The following is a 22,302-nucleotide window of genomic DNA, read 5'->3' on the forward strand; positions in this document are numbered from 1 at the left end:
CAAAAAAAAAAAAAAAAAGGAGATTGTGACAAGACATCTCACCACAATGAGGGCGCTTCATGGCTCTTAGTAATAAACACTGCTCTGCCTCCATTGCTGATGATTTAAAAAACAAAACTCATGAGATTGCTCCTCAGGCCCTTTTGTATTTTGCCAGTACTGGAAGCATACCGTATTTTTAAAGATCTGACGGATTCCTGATAAGTGACTGGGTAACTTCTTAGAGCATCAGATACATAAAGCACAGTATGAAATGCTCCAGCTTGGTCTCTTAGCTTTTTATTTGAGGCTACTTGGGGGGTAGGTTGTGGGAGGAAGATTCAAATCCAAGCAGCGTTTCACCAAAACTTTTCCTCCGAATTTATTTCATGTATTACTTTGCCTGGAAAGTGAAGTCTTCAGACACTAATGAGGTCCCCCAAAGACATAGCTGTCAGTGAGGTGAAGCCTCTGTTACACTGAAAAATGAGCAGTCGGCTGAGTTTTGACAGAAGCCCACATCCATTCCGGAAAGATGCAGCCTCCCCATTCTGTTGCTGTCTCCTTCACCAGGAGGGTTTTTCTCCGTCTCTTGTCTTCTGCACTCACGTTCACTGGTCCTCCCTCTTTGAGTGGTGTTGGGACCCATCCACGTTGGCCTTGGCTAGGAGAGAGGCCCAGGTGGCAGAGCCCACTCTGTAACAAGAAATGGGGTGCAGCTCACAAAGGTAGTGAGAGTAACATTACTTCTCCTAAAATCATTTCTGGTTCTTACCAGGATGAAATATCCGTGTTTGGTAATTTTTATTGAATGGTACAGAATACCAGGCGCTTGCATGGTGTGCTTGAGGAAAGAGGAATAAATATTCCATTACCTGTGGTCCCTCTGATTGTATTCCTGTGAACTCTTTGAAGAGAGTAGCCAGCTTTTTTTGGTTTGCTTGTTTTTGTTTTGAGGCGAGGGGGCTTCACTGTGTGCCAGCCCAGTCTCCTAGGCCGAAATCCTCAGTCTCCCACCTCAACTCCCAAGTAGCCGGGACTACAGGAGCACGCCACCACTCCCAGCTCTGGGGACCTGTGCTTATTGCAGGAAACACTCACCTTTGTTCACTTCTCGAAGTCTGCTCATGTTATTTTGGGTATAGTTGATAATGAGCTGGATTATGGATCATGGTTAAGATTTGCACGTTTAACCATTTTCAAGCATACAATTAGTGGTATAGTCCCATTGTTACACAGCTGTCACTATCATCCGTTCCCAGGATTTTTTACCATCCTAAATTGAAACTCCGTGCCCAGTAAGCAACTCCCTGCTCCCCCTCATTCTCCCAGCCCTTGGTGACTACCATTCTGCTTGCTATTTTCTGTGTCTATGAATCTATTTTAGATACCTCATACAAGTAGAATCCTGCATTTGACCTTTAGTGTCTGGCTTATTTCACTTAGCATAATGTTTTCAGGTTTCATCCCTGTTGTAGCATATATCACCATTTCATTCCTTGTTAAGGCTGAATAGTATCTCATTGTACTTGTAGACTCCATGGTATATTTGTAGCAGAATGTAAATCTGGACCAAGAGATGGTGACAAGGTACTGTCCTCTTTGAAGCAGCCTGCTGTTAGAGACCAGACTGAAAGTGTGTAGATTGGGTGGCTTAGTGCCAGTAGTGTCTAAGTGTTATTCCAAATGTTAGAGGACATTGGTGAAAAAAGAAAAGCAGTGGTTGAAATACATAAAGCTGAAAAGCTGTGATTGTTTCCTCTTCCTTTTCCTCTTACTTCACCTCCTCATCTGCCTTCACCTTCTTTTTCTGCTGTGCTGAGGATTTAACCCAGGGCTTCACCTCATAAGCACTTTACCACCCCTTTTTATTTATTGATTTAAATCCATTTACATTGCAGTACCAGGGATTGACCCCAGGGTCCTGCACATGGTAGGCAAGCACTCTACTACTGAGCTACGTCCCCAGCCCAGCCCACCTTTTTTGTTTGTTTGTTTGTTTGAGACAGGTTGTCATTAAATTGCCCTGGTTGATCTTGAATTTGTAGTCCTCCTGCCTCAGCCTCCCAACTAGGTGGGATTGCACACATGAGCAACTGCAACCAGCCATGATGCCCTTTTTTTCTTTTGGTTTTTTGAGACAGTGTCTCAATATGTGATCCAGTCTGGCTTTGAACTCACTATATGTCTCAGGCTGGCCTTGAATTTATAGCGATTCTCTTGCCTCAGATTCTGAGTGTGAAGATTATGGGTGTGCTTACCACACCTGGCTCTGTTTTTTTTTGTTTGTTTGTTTGTTTGTTTGTTCTGTTTTGTTTTTAAGACAGGGAGCGCCTTGCTGTACAGTTCAGGCTGGCCTTGAACTCACTAACTATAATCCTTCTCAGCCTCCACATCCAGCAGATATCTTCCTAATAACGATGCCCTCTAGCCAAGTGCACACACCTTAATCCCAGCTGCTGAGGGAGGCTGAGGCCGGAAGATTGTGAATTCTAGACCAGGCTGGGCAGTTTAGTGACCTCCTGTCTCAAAATAAAAAGGACTGGGGATGCAGCTCAGTGGTAGAGTTCCCCTGGTGTCAATTCCCACTACCACTGAAGGGGGGGGTTGATGCCTTCTTTCCCATCTGTTGGCAATGAAACAGTTTTAGAAATAATGCTCAAATTAAATTGAGAGAATAGGATAGCAATCAACAAGAATTCCAAGTCAGGATTTATTCTCAGTTGTAGCTTAGAGCACTGATGTCAGTTCCTCGGGTCGTAGTGGCCTTCTCCTCCTGTGGCAGGCGTGGGCACGGTAACCCTGTCTCTTCAGAGCCACTGCCACACCTTTGCACAGGGGAAGGTGGCCACCTGAGCTTTGTTGTCTTTCTTCCATTAAAGCAACATAAAGTGTATGTCACAGTCTGTAAAACATTGGTAATGCTACTGCAGGTGTGTTTCCTATGGTTCTGACAGAGGGCGCAGTTTTTTTATGACTGGTTGTCTAGTGAGGTGACTTTGTTGGAAATAACTTGGTTGATCCCACGTGGCAATCTGGCTGCAGTCTGGCGAGGAGCCATTCCTAGGCCAGCCATTCTTCGGACAGCTATAAGATGCATGTGAACTCTTTCCTACACCTAATGTCTCCGGACATCTGATTTGCTGTCTAAATTCTGCATGCCATTCCCACTTGGGGAAGTCCCAGTGGATATTCATGGGGCCTGATGACCTTTTCTCCTCCATCACTCATTTTTTCCCCTGAATTCATTCCCTTGTCCCAGCCTTCAGCATCTGGACACCCACCCTAAAGCCCCAGGCCATAAAAGTCTGTGCTGCTGCCTTCTGCATCCCCCAGGCTTCACTCCTCCCCTGTGTAGGGAGATTAGACACCTTCTGCTCCAGGATTGGGGGCTGTTATGAGTAAAATCTGAGGGAAGTAGAAAACAAGAGTAGTGCCAGTTTTAATGAGCATCAGTTGTTATTCATCTGAGGGCGGTTTTATCTGCAAAAACATCAGCTGGGTCAGCACCGAAAGAACACCTGCCTGCAAGCTTGGTGGTCACAGGCCTAGGAGCTGAGGAGCCTCTGCCAGCCAGCAGCCCCGGGCCAGTTTGATCCTGACAAAGCAGCATTATCCATGCCCTCAGGCAGGGCTTTCTGGGAAGAAGTTTTGCAGCAGCTTGAACCCATTGGCCGGCCTGGTGGCCTTCTCTACCTGCTGGGATTGTGGTGTGAGTGGTGCATTTGAGATCAGGCACAGGTTCTTCACTGTGGCAGGTGCCCGCCCCCACCACATGTTTTGTTCTTGCTACTTTTCAAAACCAAAAGGATCTGCAGAGAGGGGAAATCCCTTGGCATTCTGAATATTGAAGTGCTCAGCAGAACTGCCTGGCATCCTGTTTGTATATGGCAGTTTTAATTCATTCTCTAATAGGTCATTTGGCCTCTACCAGCAGTCTTCTACTTAATAATCCTTACATCAGCACAAGGCTCAAGCCAGACATCCAAAAAAGTGCAGCTCGGCCTGATTATTTGAAGGAGGTTTTAACAGCTTCATTTCCTGTCTGTTGGGTGCTCCTTAAGTCAAGCGTTAACATTTCTCACGGTCATGCAGTCCAAACGGCCTACAGAGGACATGGGGGAGCCGGATGGCACGGGAAGTTCTCATTCCCTATCTGTGCAAGGAATGCCATCCCTGTCTGTGGAGATGGGGACCAGGCACTTAGATAATGGTTTCACGAAGCGGGAGTGGCAAGCCAAAGGGTTGATAAAACTGCAGCTGTTCCACCAGTACACACACAGCCTTTTGCAGCTTTCCTTATAGAGGCTACTGATGGTGATACAGACTGGCCTTGGCCTTGCTCCTGGGAGCCCAAGTGTTCCAGGCCTTCTACAAGTACATTATGTTCTCCTTTTATTGGCTATTATTAGCTATTATTATTGACTCTCACACCACTGATCACTGCAGGCTGAGGTTTTAGATTAAAAGTGGCAATTTGGGCAGACTTAGGCTATATTTGGAGATGACTCTAGGATGGAATCTACCTGCCAACCACATTACCTTTTATTCTGAAATAGATGTTCCTGTTTTGATCTTTAAAAATATTATAGCCCTATGTGACTGGCTGGTGACTGCAGAGGCTATAAGGCATCAGGGTGCCTAATACACTTTCTCCTTTTTTTCTTCTAAGGAAAGTCTGCTTTTTGGTTTATGGAATGATGCACTGGAGGTTATAGTCAGCAAGGAACGATACAGTTAAGAGCTTGCTGTAGCTTGGATCTGGAGTGTCCCCCAAGACCTGTGTATTAAGGCTTGGTCCCCAGGTCTGTGGTGCTTCTGGGAGGTGGTAGACACCCTTAGAAGGTGGGGCCCAGCTGGAGGAAGTAAGCCATGGAGGTCTGTCCCAGAGGTCATGTTGGGCCATCCTTTTCTTTTCTCATGCTTCCTGGGTGCCCTGAGGGAGAGCAGTTGTCCCCACCCTGTTCTCCATCATAGGACATTGTGCTCCAAAGCCATGGAGCCAAATGACCAGACTGAAACTGAGAGCCAAAATGACATCTTCTTTCTATTTAAGTTGATTATTTCAGGTACTTTGTCACAGCAAGAGAAAGCTGACTAATAAAGAATCCAATTCTATTTTATAATTTACCTTACCATAAGTATAGAACGTCCTTACATTTCTTATCCCTGTTCAGAGATGGAGAAATTGGGGAAGTGTGTCTCTATAATCATTGACAGAAAAGCATTAAAGTCTAGGTTTTGTCTTGCAAGTAGAAAAGAAAAATTTTCCTTTTTTTTCCCTTTGGTGGTGCTGCTGCTGAAGCCCAGGGCATTGCATATGCTAGGAGGTGCTGTGTTACTGAGCTGCATCCTCAGCTCAAATTTCTATTTTCTGTTTCCACGTGCAGGGGTATGTGTATGTGTAGGAGAATGGTTTATCTCAGGGTAAATCGGCTCAATTATGTTCTTCTGTGACGATACTTGGAAAGAATCCATGCAGGTGCGGCGTATGTGGGTATGTTTAGATAGGGAGGAGTTTTCTGTCTCTGGGTATGTAGGGTCTCCATCTCTGCCTTGTTTCTTCATGCCCCTCCCACCCTGCTGTTACCTGAAGTATTGTACTTGTGACCAGAAGAAAAATGCAGAATACAGAAGGCTTGAGAGTCCACTGCCTTGCCAGAACCTGAAAATCATTTTTTAGATGTGGGGAATTTTAACAAACAGAACATTGAAATTAAACATATTTGTGGAAAAAAAGAAAATGTATTTGTGATCCTAACTCTGGGTGAAATCAGTAACATGGCATATGAAGAGCCTGTATGCTTTTCAGATTTTACTGTATTTTTAGTCTGGTGTTCATATCTTTTTGTTCACTACCTAAAGTCTTATGAATGGTACATCTAGGGGCCTTTTTCTTGAAGAATGCTTCTGAAAGTCACCATTGTTTGTTCCGTTGTTTTTCACTGTAGATCTTCCAAGACCTCTGGTTTTACTCTTCCCATCCAGTGTTTCTCTCTCTCACCTGCGGAACACTTGTTCAGTATTTGCGTACACAGAGCCTGAGGGAGGACCTGGTCCCCTTGGCATTCTTCAGTGCTTATTTGTTATTCCACTTGAGTGGCACCTATGACCCTATGTGGCCATGGCTTTGTCCTGGCCCATGCTGTAGGCCTGGCCCCAGGAATTCTTTAAATTTATCTCACATTGGTGGTCACAGCCTGTCTCTCTTTTGTATTGTTGTTGTTGTGTTGTGGTTTTTTTTTTGTTTTTTTGTTTTTGTGTTTTAAGACAAGGTCTCACTATGTAGTTGAGATTGACCTGGAACTCACTATGTAGCCCAGGCTGGTCTCAAACTCAGCGATTCTCCTGCCTCAGCCTCCCAAGTGCTGGGATTACAGGTGTGCACCACCACGCCCAGCTTTGTTTTTTTGAGACAACATCTTCATACATACCCCAGGCTGGCCTCAAATTTAATGATCTTCTTGCCTCAGTCTCCAAGTGTTGGAACTTCAGGCATATACCACTATGCCAGGCTCTGTCTGGTTCTTATATTTCAGATGGGAATAATAATCCTTAGCTCTGGTTTATATCATAGCAGTTTTTTGAAGGGTTAATGAGCTGGCCTTTGTAAGACACTTCTAGATCCTTAGATGAAGTGTTCTCTAACCACACCAAGATTTGTACTGGGAGCACCTTCCTGAGGAGCTCAAGGTGCCTGTCACTGTCTTCATTCATCCTGTAACCTTCCCAGCAAGGAGGTAGGAGCTAAAGCATTACAATAAGCATAAGAGTGTTATTGTTTTTACTTTTATCTGTGAATGGAGTAGTTATGCAAAGTGGAAGTTGATAAGACAGATTTTGAAAGAAAAACACGGAAAACTTCAAAGTAGCATGTGTTTACTATTTGTATTTTCCTTACTTTGGGCTCCAAATGTCTAATTGCTTTGTGAAAACAATAGAAAACATCTTCTTTGAAGCATGGCACCTAACATATCCTGTGAGTGCTTACACTAATTGAACCATTTGTACCTGCTTTCATTTGCACCAAATATGTTATGAGCGTTGACTGAATTCAGATACAGCAGGAATGACTAATAAGTTGCATAGGATATATTGTTTATAGACTTTTAAATGTTTCTGTAGTGCTGGAGATAGACTGGGGCCTCACACATACTAAAAGTGCCCTCTCTCTCAGCTACACCCCCAGCCCCTTCATATATTTTTTTTTCTTCATATATTTTAAATACTTATTTTATTCTTTTTTTTTTTTTTTTTTGAGACAGGGTCTGACTATGTAGAGGTGAGACTGACCTGGAACTCACTATGTAGCCCAGGCTGGTCTTGAACTCACAGGGATCCTCCTGCCTCAGCCTCCCAAGTGCTGGGATTATAGGCATGCGCCACCATGCCCGGCTCTTGTTTTATTCTTTGAAAGTTAATTTCCTCTTATTAAAGTTGTACTGGGGCCACAGGCAGTGCCAGCCTCCCAGCCGGAGAAACAGGTTTCCTTAAAAGAGGGTCCTTTGGGGAGAGTGACCACTACCTTGTCTGAGACTGAACTAGAACAAGCCTTGCAGAGCAAGCAGATGGGCAGGAATCTCCAACAGGTTTGCCAAGGTGCACTTGGGGCTGGGCCTTTCATTCCCTTATAACACAAGGCCTCAGAGAGAAGGCTGCTCTCCCTCTTCCTCCACACATCTGTCAGATTTCCAGCCTCCTTCAAGCAGCTCCTTCATGTTTGGAGTTATTTCTGGTCTTTGACGCTTGTGTTGCCAGGTGTGGGAGGAGGGAGCAGAGGTCAGAATGAATGCAAGGGAGAACAACCGGTAGCTGTTAAATCTCACCAGTTGTTTTCTCTCAGTGTCCCTCTGTGTTCTCCCTAGGAAACAAACATGCACATTCTCAAAACAGCAGGCTCCACAGCACACCGAGCCGGGACAGCAGGATGGTTGGGTTTCATCTTGCAGTTCTGTGGTTCTGACCCAGAACCTCTCATCCCAGGAATCCTCAATTCTGTCTTTACTTGACAGGAAAAGTTTGTTTAATTTTCTAAGGATGCTGTAAGTACCTAATAAAGGATAGCAGCTGTGTGTTTTACTGTTTTCAAATGTCATCCTGTCTTAGGTATTTGTTACATTTCCTTCTTAAATCACCCAAGTCAGTACTGTTAACTAGTAATATCACAAATATTGTCAGTCGGAATTCAGTTTTTATTTCCTTCTCAAATACTTGTCCTCTTGTGTAGCTGCTCATTGTTATGTTTCTTTACAGTAAGTTTTAAAAAATAAAATACTGTCTTCTCTAACAGCAGAGCTCTGTGTGTCACAGAAAAATGTTTTTAAAACGAAAGTGGTTTAGGCTTCAAAATCCCCAAGGAGACTGTTGTAAAACAAGAGAGAGGAGAAACACTCCACATGACTTAAATACCTTGACTAGATTCTTTATAAAATTTTTTTCCTGTTAGATCTATTCTTTTCTAAACACTAGAACACTGCTCTTCATGAACTAGCTTTGAAAGAACAACCATGTTTCTTATTTAATTTAATTTATTTGTGTTTTTGTTTTTTGAGACAGTCTCCCTAATGTAGTGCAGGCTGGCTTTGAACTCTAGGTGTCCCAGGCCTGCTTCCAACCCATGGCAGCCTCCTGCCTCAGTCTCCCCGGAGCTGGGATTACAGGGATGCACCACTGCGCCAAGCTCTTTTTTGTTTATTTTTTTTACTCTTGTAAATTAAGCTTTTTCCTCTTTCTCCATTCAGGTAGCTAATTAACTGGAGCTACTTAGTTGATTTCTGCTTATTTTCATCCAGAGTTCGATTAAAGCTCTTCCAGCTGAACTAGCACCACCTGACCCTTAGACCAGGTCCAAGAAACGAGATGGCTGTGGGAGCGAAAGCCTGGCTCCCTCACTGTGGCTTTATGGGGCCTTTGGGGATGCCGCCCACCACCACCACCGAGGGCAGCAGAGTGCAGGGGTCAGAGCGGGTTGCTTGGGGGTGAATCTGTGTTCAGCTTTATTTTGCAGGAAAGGAAAGGTTTCCCTTCCATGCTAGGCTCAAGGTGGAGGCCCCTGTAACAAAAGGCTTATTAGTAAGAGAATAGATACAAATTTGTTAAAATTTTGCTCGGCACAGAAGCCTCCAAAAATGAAGCGCCAGAGAAGCAAGTAAACTGGATTTTTATACTGCAGTCTGGTGAAGAGGAGGAGAAATCTAGTTGGAGTGCAAAAGGATAATAAAGGGAAACGGTGGAAGGGCCGAGGGAATCTCTGTCTCTCGCTATGAAGGTTTGAGTCTCTAAGTTGGCTGAGATGACTGCAGCGGACAGAGGAGCAGGAGAAAAGCCCGCAAACGAGTAGACTGCCTCCCTGTGTGGGCGCTGTCCACCATGAGAAGCTCAGGGCCCTGCTCGGGGAGGAGGAGGCCGACTGCGCTATGGGCCGTGGTTCGTAAATGCCTCTCTGGAAGGTGAATAGGTCCGAGGAGCACAGTGGCCTGGCAGAGCCACTCTGGGTACCGGGTGGGTGACTCAGCATTCCCAAGCCTTGTCCTTTGGGGTACAGGCTTCAGAGCCCCAGTATTCAGAAGGCCTGTTGGTTCAGACTGCACCCCATGCCTTCCTGGATCACGATGATGTTCTCCTCTGGGAAAAGATGGAAGGCACCTCTCCAGCGGGGGTCACAGTGGCAGCTCCAGGGGAGAGGGGCAGTGGGAGGCAAGAGACCTTCCTGCTTCTGCTGCCCTTTTATGCCACTGTCTGGTCTTGAGATGGCCTGTCCTGAAACTCATCCCTCTGCTTGCTGTGTGCCTTGGCCACATCACTTCTGCCTCCCAGGCCGCTGTTGCACTGGCTCCTGAGGCTGAGGTCAGACTTTATTTTCATAGTGCTGTTGTCTGTACTGACACTTGTTGATGGTTCACCTGGATCTTTTCATAGACAGCCACATTAGGTTAGCAGGCATTAAGTCACTTCGTTTTTAAAAATCTCCCGTTAGGTAAATGTAAGTTCCTAAAAATTTAAATTGTAATTTCCATAGTGAACAGTCAAAAGAGAAATGATGAACTGGGGGAAATACATTTGCAATTTGTAAAAGAGACAAAGGGTTCATTTCCCTAATATATAAAGAACTCACTGAAAAGATGGGCAGTTGTAAAGCTCTCTATAGTAATTATATTTCCACCTCACAGTGCTACAGGTTTTGTGTTTTTAATGCCTGTTCTTAGCCTGTCCGGAGGACCAGAGATTGGAGAGGGTGTGGGACACATACAGCGAGAGATCTGGCCACAGGGTCGAAACAGACCTGCCTATATTTCCCCTGTTAAGTCGCCCCTTCTCAGAAATGCTCTGTTACTGTCAGGGTACCCTCCTGTACCCTGGTGCCCCGATTTTGTCTCCTGCTCCGTAAAGTCCCCAGTCTTCTGTCTCATTCCAGGTCTCCATCTGCTCCATCCTTCGCACCGCTGCTGTCAGTAAGGGACACTGCCAGGGTGGCCTCACCTTTTTCTTGACACCAGCCCAGCCATCTTGCTGAAAGGTCCAGCCCTGGAGTCTGACCTGCAGGGTCCCCTCCATCTGTCTGTCCCTCTAGGTCTTTCTCACCGCCTCTTTTCAGGACCCCTCCAAACAGCTGAACTGCTACACCCCAGCCCACCCTCATCCTATATTTGCCTGGAGGCCCTGCTCGGTTCTGGTCTCCTCCAGGGAGCCAGCCCTCAGCTCTCAACGATTCCTCACCTCCCATGGCATTTATCGAGTGCCTGGACCTTTCATCTTTTCATCCCACACTTAGCCTTTGCTGTCTGTCTTCTTTCGTACATTTTCTCATCTAAGTAAAACACATTCGGAGGAGGGTACAGATCACAGAGCACAGCACTCAGTACCGTTCACTGGCAGGCACACCCTGTCCGCAGCATTCCTTTCTCCTGCTCTGCACAGAGCTACGAAACTGCAGGATAGCACATGCTCAGTGCACTCACCTCAGGGCTGGAGCCAAGTGACAAATAAGGAACAAGAAGGAATCTGAAGGAGTTCATGAAATTTTCGTTACAGTCTACAGTTCTGTTTTGGGTTTTGTTTTCTTTTGAGGCAGGATTGTGCTGTGTAGCTCAGGCTGGCTTCAAACTCTTAGCCTTCCCGCCTCAGCATCCTAAGTGGTGAGATTACAAACATGCCACCACGAGCAGCTATGCAAATAATTTCTTGTTTTTAGTTTTTGTTTTTTGTTTTGTTTTTTTTAGACAGTGTCTCACTCTATAGTTTAGACTGGCCTTGAACTCACTGTGTAGCCTAGGCTGGCCTCACCCAAACTTGCAGTGATTCTCCTGCCTCAGCCTCCCAAGTACTAGTAGTATAGGCATGTGCCTCCAATCCCAGCACAAATAAGTTCTTGACAACTAGTTAGGACAGAGATATGTCCTTCGCACCCAGACTTGAGGTATTATAGTTTTAGTAAGTCTTGTTCAGGGATTCTTTGATGGTAACTTCTAAGTACAAGCACATGTCATTGTTTTTTCAGATAGATATACACAGACATCTACAATATTAGTGTTAGCTTTCATTTTGTTCAATACATATTTATCATTACAGGCAGCCTACTATTAGATGCTCTCACAGCGTATACTTGGATTCAGCTCTTTGCTCCATAGGGCTTATATTTGAATGAGTCACTAAAAATAATTGATAGAACTAAAAGAAAATATAATTAAAAATATAACAATGACTGAACAATAAAATCACCGAAAAATTCTTCCTAAATTATATGAAATCATCACAAACATTCAGAAAGAACAGAAACACAGATAGGAAAGGTTGATAGGACGATTGGCACTACACTGGGAACTTCTGGATGAGAAATGCATTTGCTCTGATGTTATCAAAAGATATGAAAGATGACGGTTACCTCAGTAGATAAAATACATACAAGGTCAAGGAGAGCAGAGAGATCTTAAAAACATCACCAGAAGTTCCCCATTTTCAGGAGCATTTTACAGTTCACAGGGCTCATGCCTTGTTCATCTTTTGGATCTCAGCCCTCCGAGATCTTTCCCTCTTCTAGGCTGGTGCAATGAGCCACCTCATTGGCCCTGGCTGGACAGCTCCCATGTGCTGCGTAAGTCACACTGACCTCAGCAGTCCTCTCCCAACCTGCACTGCCTTAGCAGACTGGGAGAGTTTATGTTCCTTCTCTTGGATTTCTTTTTCCTTTTTTTTTTCTTTTTTTTTTTTTTTTTTTTTTTTTTTTTTGTGGTACTGGGGATTGAATTCAGGACCTTGCCCTTGTGAGGCAGGTGCAGCACCACTGGGGCTAAATCCCCAGCCCCAATGTTCCTTCTCTTAATGTTTGTGGATGCTGCATTGAAATCATGTCCAGCTAACTTTATTATCACCATGTGTGCTTTCAGCCGGAAGCAGAGGACTCTGTGGCAGAGCCTACTTTTCGGAGGTCGCTACAGAAGGCAAGGTGGAGTCATAGGTCCCTTCCATTGCATGAGTGTGACGACTGTTAACTTGGAAACACAGAAAATAGAGAAAGTGGTAGAGGACTCATAGGCTGCCAGTCTTTAAAAAGTACTCATGGAGAGTATTGTGAGTTCCCTTTAGTTTTGTTTTCTCTTGTCTGTTATTGCTTCTTTGTTATGTCTTTGCTGTATGGAGAAGGTATCAGTTTGCAAACTACAAATCTGTCAGTCTCAGTGACATGGCTTTCGAATGTTCAGCAAAGGGAGAGGAGATAACTGTTTTGGGCTGGATATCTCTACAGAACAGGGGATGTGGTTTGAACAGGCTGCCAGAGCCTGGAGGAGAAGTTAATTGTGTGAATCGATGCAGGCAAGAGCTGGTCCCTTCTCTGAAAGACAAGACAGTGCAGCACACAAGCTCCAAATAGATCTTCGGGGTCAGGTTGGTGTCATGTCGAAGAATCAATATTTACTGGGCTTTGTAAAGTTAGCCTTTAATGAACCTCAGGCATTTTTCTAGGCCATTAATTGCAGGAAGAGGAAAGGCGACAGTGGCTGAAGTTCCTGGGTGTGGGAGGTGGTATAAAAATGAAGAGACAGTCACCACCATTGCACAAAGGTCCTGCCCTTAAGTTCCACTCGGGCAGTGCTGGGTACGAATTGAGAGGCTTTCTTGGGAATGAGTGTGTCACTCATGGAAGAGTTTGCTCTTAGCACTCCCAAGGCCTTGCACTGCAGGGCGAGTGGGCTCTCCTGGAGCCCACTGACATTTTAAGGAAGAGCAGTTCTTGAATCCTGACAGAAGAAGGTAAGTCCTTTCCTCCTAGCCAAGCAGCGTTCCTTCATTTCCTGGGATGTATTCTGATGTTTTCGATTCTGCCATGTAGCTGATCACAGGCTCAAGTCCCTCCTGGAGCATGGAATGTTTGAAAGCTCTTGGAAAGTGGAAGATTGTCGTAAAAAGGGTTTGAATCCACTCGGATGAAAGGTTTCTGATGACATCGCTCAGACTTACTCTGTCATTTAGTGAACGTGTCCCTCATTGCAGGCCTGGACCCACCCCTCATTTGTGGGCCAGGAGCCCCAGCTTTCTCAGAGTTGGTCAGTGCTCCTAACGAGCTGCCTACGTGTGTTCCATCCAGCTCCATTAAAGCAGGACTCCGGCGGCCTAGCAGGTCAGGAAGGGGAGTCCGTGCGGTTGCAGGATGCTTGTCACACGTCCTTGGCCATAGCTGCTCAATAGACAGTTTTGGCTTGACTTTCCAGGCCTTTTTCTCTGGTGCCTTTTGTCAGGGGAGGCTTTAGAATTAATCGGAGAGCGGAGCTGGCTGTTCTTTTCTCACCTGTTGCTCCTCTGCAGGATGCTTATTCACAGTAAATACCGAAGGGAAGAACAGGAGAGGCTTGGTGGGGTTGTGGTGGTTTTCTATTTTCATCTCTTCATTCTTTGGGGCACTCATGCCGGCCTCCCATTCTTCGTTCCAGTTGTTTGAGAACTTCCACTTTGGCTCTCTGAAGCTCAATTCCATTCACATCTCTCAGAGGTTCACCGTGGACAGCTTTGGGAACTACGCCTCCTGCGGGCAGATTGACTTCTCCTGAGGTGGACCTTGGGGGCCCCTGGACGCTGAACACCCTCAGCAGGTACTGACGAAGAGTGTCCTGGTTTCCTGGTTTCCTGGTTTTCATTCCCAGGATGGGGATACTGTGGAAATCGGGCTGGTGACTTTACTGGGTGGCTCCCCGTGAACTCACCATCACCTCTGATGACTGTCCACGGTCACCAGACCAAGAGGGTGTGGGCACTAGGAGAGCCTGTGCCTTTCATCCTGGACTTGTTCTGGGGTTTTCCTTCAGTTTTTTATCATAGTGAGATATACAGAATTTGTTGTCTTAACCTTTTTGTGTGTGTGTGTGGTGTTTGGGATTAAACACAGGTCCTTGTATATGCTGGGCAAATGCCCTATCCCTAAACTACACCACCAGGGTCTCCCCAAGTTGCCCAGGCTGGCTTTGAACTTTCAGTCCTCTTGCCTCAGCCTCCCAAGTTGCTGGAATTACAGGCCCAAGTCACCACACACGGTCGTCCTAAGTGTTTGTTAATGCACTGTTCAGTGTTATTAAACACATGCATGGTGTTCAGCCGTCACCACCACCCATCTCTATAACTTTTCCTCTTGCAAAACTTAAAACTCTGTACCATTAAACAGTAGCTCCCCTTCTCCCGCCCCTCAGCTCTGACAACCGCCATTCTACTTTCTGTCCATGATTTTGCCCACCCTTAATCTATCCTATAAGTAGAATCACAGTTTATCTCTGTGTAACCAGCTTATTTGACTGCTAGTTTAATGTCCCTGAAGTTCACCCATGTCATGTGAGAGGATTTCCTTCCTTTTTAGAGATGAATAATATTCCATTGTATGCATGGCCCTCATTTTGTTTATCCATTTATCCCCCGTGAATGCTTGGGTTGCTTCCACTTCTTGGCCATTGTGAATAGTGGGTATGAACACCGATATGCAAATACCTCTTCAAGATCCCGCTTTTGGGCTGGGGGTTTATCTCAGTGGTTCTGCTGCCTGCCTCACAAGTGCAGGGTCCCGAGTTCGATCCCCAGTACCAAAAAAAAAAAAAAAAATCCTGCTTTCAATACCTTTACTACCTAGAGCTTTGTCTTTAGCAAAATAACAAAGTTACAGAATTTACTGGGTTTGTTGTTGCCTGTAATCCTAGCACTCTGAGAGGCTGAGGCAGGAGGATCAGGGGTATAACCCCATCTCAGGCAACTAAATGACTTAGGGAAACCCTCTCTAAAGATTTCTTTAATGGGGGAAATGTGGCTCAGTGAGAAGGCCCCGGGTTCAAACCCCAGCACTGAGAAAAAAAGTTAAAGAACTTTAATCAGACAGTTACAGACTTTAACAGTTATTCTGTATGATCTCTCCATTTTCTTCTGAAGTTGGTCCTAAAATATTTATTGGGCTCCAGCCCTCCCTCCCAGCCCCACTCCCACTTTCCTGTGCCCCTGCTGGAGTTGCAGTATTATAGCTCTTTTCTGTTTATTTTTCAGGGTGTCTGTAAAGAAACCATGTCGTGCACAGGACTGCACAGAAAGTTCTGGAAGAACATGAGCCCCGCAGCCCTCAGTCCCGCTCCAGCACCTCCTCCGCCTCCTGTGCTCCTGCCCACATGCTCTCCTTTCTCATTCCTCCGTGCCTTACTCCCACCTTGATTCTTCCTTTCTGTTCTTGGATTCTTCCTTGAACCTGTGTGAAGGTTGCCGAATTGTAAGGATGGTGTCTGGCGTTCAGTGAGACCGCACAGATCACTTGTGAATAAATGTATCTCCACAGCGTCCATGCTTGCTGCTAGTGTTGTCACACGCTTTAGTCCGTGTGTGGCATAGGTGTCGCTTCTCATGTGGGATTTACGTGTTGGTGCCTTCAGGGTCAGTTTCCCTCTAAGGACCTCTGCTTTCTCTTGGTGGAATTGTGTTATAATTTGAGGTTTCACAGTACCACGTTGTTCATTTGCGATGTCACCTCACCTCAGCTGGTTTGACAGCACCTGGGACCGATTGCGCCCCGGGATGCCTGAGTCCTGACCCGACCTGGCGTTCGGTGCCCCATGTTACACAGTGCTGCCTGTCTCCTGTGTCCTCTCATGGGCCAGGGGTAAAGAGGTCTTCTTTGGGGCGTCAGATTTATGACTTAGGCTTACAGGACATTTTGTTTTTAGCTTTAGTTTTTGGAAAATGTAACATTACATATCAAATACTAAATTCTGAATAGAACTAGAAATTCTGTTATTTAGAATGCAGAGGTGACTGTTCCCTGTACACATAGCAGCTGTTTCATAGTAACTTTTCCCAAGTTACTGCCATTTTACTCATCCTCTCACAACTGTACAGTGTAGTCGCCAGAGGTTCCGTGGCATGGTGACACCCTCACTCGGGTGACTAGTGGCTGCATGCATGTATATCCTTGTGTTTGGTAGGTATTGGTAGGATTGGGAAAAATTTTCATTCATCTTTTAAGTTTTCCTTCTGAAAATGTAGACAAATCTTGAGGGCAGTGTAGCACTAAAGAAAATGCAGTGAGCAACAGGTTCTTTTGATGTAGAACTTTTCTGAAAAACCAGCAATGGTAGGAAGCAGGTACCTTTGGATGGACCAGAAATAATTTTTGCAGATTCAGGGTCCTGCTGCTGAGTGTACAGAGCCCAGGGTTTCATCCCTTCACCACCAAAAGAAGAAGAAAAAACAATTCAAGGTCTCTTTTTATCACATGGTAATGGGGTAAATATTTGCTACTGTATTTCTAAACATATCTTGTTTAATGTTACCACTATGCAATTCGTTCTCCACTGAAATAGTTCATTGTACCTTAAAGTTGCTCCAGCCAGCTTGTCAGGCACTGACTTCACCCTCATTTGCATTAAGAACAGGCAGGGAAGCCAGACATGGTGGCTCATGCCTGTGATCCCAGCACTTGGGAGGCAGGGGGATTTCAGCAGGTTTGAAGCCAGCCTGGGCTACATAGCTTAAAAAAAGGGAGAGAGAGTGTGTGTGGTGGGGGGCTACCACCACTACTATTGTTTTGCAGAATCTTTGTTGCTAATGCAAGGAACTTTGTGATGGAAAATAAATTTGATTTTTTTTCCTGGAAGGTGTAGAGTGAACTCCTTGCTCATAGTGGCTACAGTATAAATATTACTCAGAATGATTGTTTTCATTGAGGCCCTGGGTTTCTTGAACAGGGTACAGAGTTGTAATGGCCAGCGCTCAGCCTGTGATCGGGCTCCGTGCCCTTTTCCTGGAGCTGAAGGAAACTTGATGGCAGCAAAGGTGCAGAGTCAGCAGAGCTCCCCCTGCACTGCAGGAGTACCATGTTGCAGCGGGTGGCTACTGAGGTGGGAAATGGTGCTGTTGAGTCATATTAACACCTTTCTCTTTCCTTTGATTTTTTTTTTTTTTTAACTAGGGATAGAACTCAGGACCTCATGTTTTCTAGGCAGGCACTATGCCACTGAGCTAAATCCCCAGCCCTAAACTTTCTTTTCTTTTTTTTTTTTTTTTTGAGACAGGGTCTCACTATGTAGTCTCGCTCCCTTCCCCTCTCCTTCCCTTGGAAAATGACTTTATTCAAAAAGCCAGCTAGTCAACAAAATGGAGGAACCTTATCTAAAGTCCATCTTGCAGGCAGGCATGGTGGCACATGCCTGTCATCCCAGCACTCAGGAGACTGAGGCAGGAGTATTGCTCCTAGTTCAAAGCCAGCCTGAGCTACATAGTGAGTTCAAGGCTACCCTGAACTACATAATGAGACCCTGTCTCAAAAAACGAAACAAAGTCATGCTGGGAAGCTGATTTAGGCATGGTTTATATAGGTGTTGGTGGGTCACCCCAAGTCAGCAGGTTTCTTCTCATGCAGGTGTTGGATACCTTCTCACAGCAGGTGGGCCAGATGTTTTCCATCTGATCTAAACCTTCTCACCAGATGCTTTTCAGTTTGAGCTTTGGGTTGCTTGCCTCTCCTTCTGGAGTTGGATTCCACATTCTTCTCATCTTGAACAAAGAATTAAATGAAGCGAGGAGAAAACATGACAAAGTTTATTTGAAAAGTAAAAATTACAAGTGAGGAAGAAACTGGCTCTGCAGAGTTTTGGGCCGAAAAGAAGAGAAAAAGATAAAAGCACACCCCAGAGGACACAGGGTGAGCTATCATGAGGAGAGCCATGATAGCCTTCTTTTTTTGTAAAAAAATTTTTAAAGATAAAATAAGTTAACTGTGTGTAAAACCATCAAGCTACATGTCTGATGCTTTGTGTCTCTGTGTATATGATCAACTTCAATTTAAATGCTTACTTAAGTGAATTTTGTCACCCAGAGATAACTACTTGTTTGTTTTTAAGCACATATCTAATATGAAAAGTGAAGTAATTTTGCACAAATAACAACAGCTAAGATAAATGAAATGTGCCAACTTCTCACGTATTTATGTGTTATTTCAATCTTTATAACAATCCCCTTAATTGGTATAATTATCCTGGTTTTATAAATCAAGGCTTAACAACTTTAAGAAATGTGCCCAGGGTCACACAGTTTATATCTGTGGTTCTCAAATTGTGGACTTTGTGCCCTGAGGCTCCCTGAGAACTTTTTAGGGAGGAATCTGTGAGGTCCAGACTATTTTCATAAGAATAAGAACGTGTCATTTGCCCTTTTTCCTCTCCCTCACAGGCTGTGTGACCTTGGTTAATAGAATAACTCACTTGTGTCTTTTTTTTTCCCCCTCATTGAGTTTATTGGTACATTTTAGGTATATAGTACGGTTACATTCATCATTGGGATCTTGTACCTTTACATGACAGATCTTGGTTCACTTGTGTCTTGTGTTCTGTAGAATTTTGTAAATGGTAGGTTTAGGATATAAATGTGTGTTTTCAGAGATTTCACTGTTTGCCCTCAGTCTTTCTACTCTACCCTTACTGGCTGTTTGCATCTTTACCTGTTCTGAGCTAAGTGGTCTCCTCCAGAACTCCTGTGTTGAAATCCTAACCACCCAGTGCCTTAGAATGTGACTGTATTTGGAGATGGGTGGGGAGGGGAGTGTGAGTAAATTAAAATGAGCTGCTAGGGCCCCTGACCAATCTGGAATCCTTTATCGAGGGTGAAATGTAGAACAGAAAGAGACATAGGACAAAAGTGTGCCAGAACCATGTGCAAGGACATGGGGAGGTGGGGGCATCAGCAAGCCAAGGACAGTGGCTTCAGGAGAGAACAAGACACTCAGGTCTTGAACTGCAATACCAGCCTCCAGAACTAAGAGAAAGTTGTTGAAGCTGCGTGGTCTGCGGTCCATTTTGTGTCAGCCCTGATAACAAAATACACTGCTGTCATGCACAATCTGGAATCCAGCTGGCTCCTGCTGAACGAGGCATAGAGGAGAAAATGTAAAAACAGTGCCATGTTCTAATGGGGGCAGGATATATTTGTTTCTCATAAAATATATTATTTTTGTTAATGGGTACATTGTTATTTTTAAATTAATAAAAATTTAAAAATTCTTAGTTTTTTAAGTACATTAACTATCAATGTATATCTTAACTCACATAAAGTTCTGTGGGGGTTCTCATGGATGGTGTCCCCTAGACCCAAAGAAGCAGACCCACACAGACACGGACTGAAGCCCCTGAAACCAGGAGCCAGAATAAACTTCCTCTTTAGGAATTGATTAGCTCATATATTAACACAGTGATCTTTTTATTTCCTGTGTGCTGGAGACTGAACCCAGGGCCTAGTACATTATAGTGTTTTACCGTGGACCTACATCCCCAGCCTCAGATACCTGATCTTTCATAATGAGCTTGCACATCCAGGAATATGTCGTTGATCACATTGATTGTCAGCAGATGCAGATCTGTAGATTCTTCTTTAAATGTCTTCACAGTAGTCTTTTGCACACACACCCCTCCCACACTAGGCATTAAACTCTCCACTGGGCTACGTCCTCAGCCCTTTTTGTTTTGAGTCAGGGTCTTGCTAAGTTGCCTCAAATGAGATCCTCCTTCCTGCCTCAGCCTCCCTAGTAGCTAGCGTACATCACTACACCCTATTTGTAGACACACTTTTAAGTGTAATTGTTTCCTGATTAATGGACATGGGAGTTGGTTTCTAGGTTTGGTATTATGAACAATTCTGGACTGAATATCTGTGCATTTATCTTTTTGTGCTTGTGGGATCCTCTAGACATGGGATTAAATGGTTTTCAAGATTAGTTAAATTTAGATTTCTTATCAAAACCCAAAATTTCTCTTCACTTACTGTTGCATATGAAATGCTAACAAAAGTGCATCAGCATATGCACCATTTGACAAACTCGTCCAGCAGCATCTGAGGTTTGGGACCACTGATTTGCAAATACAAATTCCTTGCCAGTAATTCTCTCATATCAAGAAACCCTTTCTTACAGACTGAAATTATTGGCCATTTCCTACAATCCTTAAACCTGTCATCTGGAGATTTGGTTTCTCTTGTCTGGAGAGCTTCACCTTTGGCTAACAGGCTTGGGCTGTGGTGGTTTACTTTCAGCACTGGGCCAATATTGACCCAGCTCAGAGGTGCTGTAGGAGCTGGTCTCAGAGGAGCTGTGAAGGGTGTGGCCTGCATACATTTCAGGTCTTCCTGACAGGTGTCTTACCAGTGCTTTTCCAAGCTCATCATTGAATGGCTTTGAAACTAACAGACCACGGGCTTCCTAAAATTACACTGGAACCAGGGAGTGATGGCATTTGGGCTCTATCTCCTCCATGCTTTGGAGATAGCTTTTCTAAAAGACCAGGATTGAGACGGGGAGGGTGTGTGGGTGGGGGGGTGGGAAGTGGTACATTTTGGCAAATGTTTAGACCTAAGGGACCTTGGAGCCTTCTCTTTCCAATCTGAGGGAAGAAGTAACATTTTTTTAAAAATGCTCATTATGCCCAGGCATAATTACTTTTGCTGAAGTTGCCAGCAGCCTGAGGAGGTAGATGGTATCACCATTAATGTTTAGATAGGAAATGGGTCTCACCCCAGCCTACGTGAAGACAAGCTGTGCTATACAGTGCCACTCTGCCCTGGAGAGGGCTGTCGCCTCTACAGCAGGGTGGGGATATGGCACTGCTGCAGCACTGCCACTAAATCTGCCAGGAAACGGGAAGGGAGCTATTGTTTTCTGTTTTCCCAGGGGGACCCCCACCCCAGGCCACGGAGGTAAAGTTCCCAGCAGGCCAGGTTCTGGTGACTGGCAATCTTGTAACCTGTGTTTTTTCCTACTGATTAAGATCACATATTTCATTGCCTTTGATTTTTTTTTTTTTTCTTAAGATCACAGCCAGCAGCCAAGTCTTTTATAAAAACACAATCTGGGGCTTGGGTCTCAAAAGTTCAATTTGTTTTGTCCTGTCAGATTATCTGTTTCCTCTTCTATTTATTTGTAATGTAAACCTCACTCTGTTTCTGCTGTGATCCTGGGATTGTGCCCAACCTTCAGTCTCTGAACCTGGGATGTCAACATCTCCACAGACAATGATGAGAGTCACAGATTGAACAAAAACTTAAACCCCTCCAACAAAACCAGTCCCTTCCCACCTCACCCCATCCCCACGGTCTTATGGAAACCAAAGTGAGGTCCAAACTAAACAAATGTGCCTTTTCCAGAGTTGCAGCCTCAGGTAGATGAAATGCCCAGACACTGGCCTTTTAAGGTTGCCCTAGGAAGAGCTAACAAAAGGGGTGACAGCCCCTAAACAGCTGCTTGGGGAGGAGGACATCTGCCCTTGTCTCACCAGCCCATTCAGGACCCAGGACTTGCCTTGAAAAGAGCATGAGGCCGGGGCTGGGGAGCAATAGCTCTGAGGCTGCCAGTTGTTACAAGGCTTTGTTTTAAGGAAGCCACCCATGATGGTAGAACCGTAACTCGTAGGAAGCCAGCTGTCAGGGCTGCGGCGCAGGCCCCCCGGGTGGGAGGCAAGGGGAGAAAAAGACCTTCTGTGGCCAAATTCCCTTTTAGACACCTGAGCCGGCGGGCCTTGTAACCGGAGAGTTTCGCGTCTTCTCCCATCCCACCTTCCCCAGGGACACCCCGGCCTCCTCTTCTTGCTCTCCACCCTTGGAGAGAGAGGTGGCAGGGACAGCTCGGGATTCTGCCTCCTCGGTCTGCAACTCCCCGGGCGCGGGCTGCGCTGCGCTGCGGCTGGCTGGCGTCGGCTCTCAGCTCAGCCGGCGCTCCGCTTTGAAATCCCCCCTCCTTTTTTTTTCAACCAGGTATGATGATGTCAAACGTGATGCCGATGCTACAGTTACAGACACAGCCCCTGCTGGCGCAGCCTCTCTGACTCCTCT

General features: G+C 45.2%; 1 protein-coding gene across 6 annotated transcripts in view; it reads left to right on the forward strand.

Annotated features, from left to right (window-relative positions):
• Ascc1 (activating signal cointegrator 1 complex subunit 1) overlaps window positions 1–22,288 on the forward strand; it is a 120,574-nt gene extending 98,286 nt beyond the window's left edge. For 4 of the 6 annotated variants that reach the window (XM_019204995.2, XM_019205002.2, XM_019204997.2 and 1 more), the window contains exon 10: window positions 7,845–8,003. In XM_019204995.2, the coding sequence (XP_019060540.1) occupies window positions 7,845–7,988 (144 nt within the window). In that variant the 3' untranslated portion in view covers window positions 7,989–8,003. Of the gene's footprint in view, window positions 1–7,844; window positions 8,004–13,904; window positions 14,064–15,489; window positions 17,331–22,224 lie in introns of those variants that run through there. The other 2 variants (XM_010606453.3, XM_010606474.3) reach the window with 2 other exon arrangements.
• Window positions 22,289–22,302: the final 14 nt, after the last annotated feature.

This window comes from Fukomys damarensis, unplaced genomic scaffold (assembly GCF_012274545.1).
Source record: "Fukomys damarensis isolate Sample0158 unplaced genomic scaffold, DMR_v1.0_HiC HiC_scaffold_20, whole genome shotgun sequence".
Classification (NCBI taxonomy): domain Eukaryota; kingdom Metazoa; phylum Chordata; class Mammalia; order Rodentia; family Bathyergidae; genus Fukomys; species Fukomys damarensis.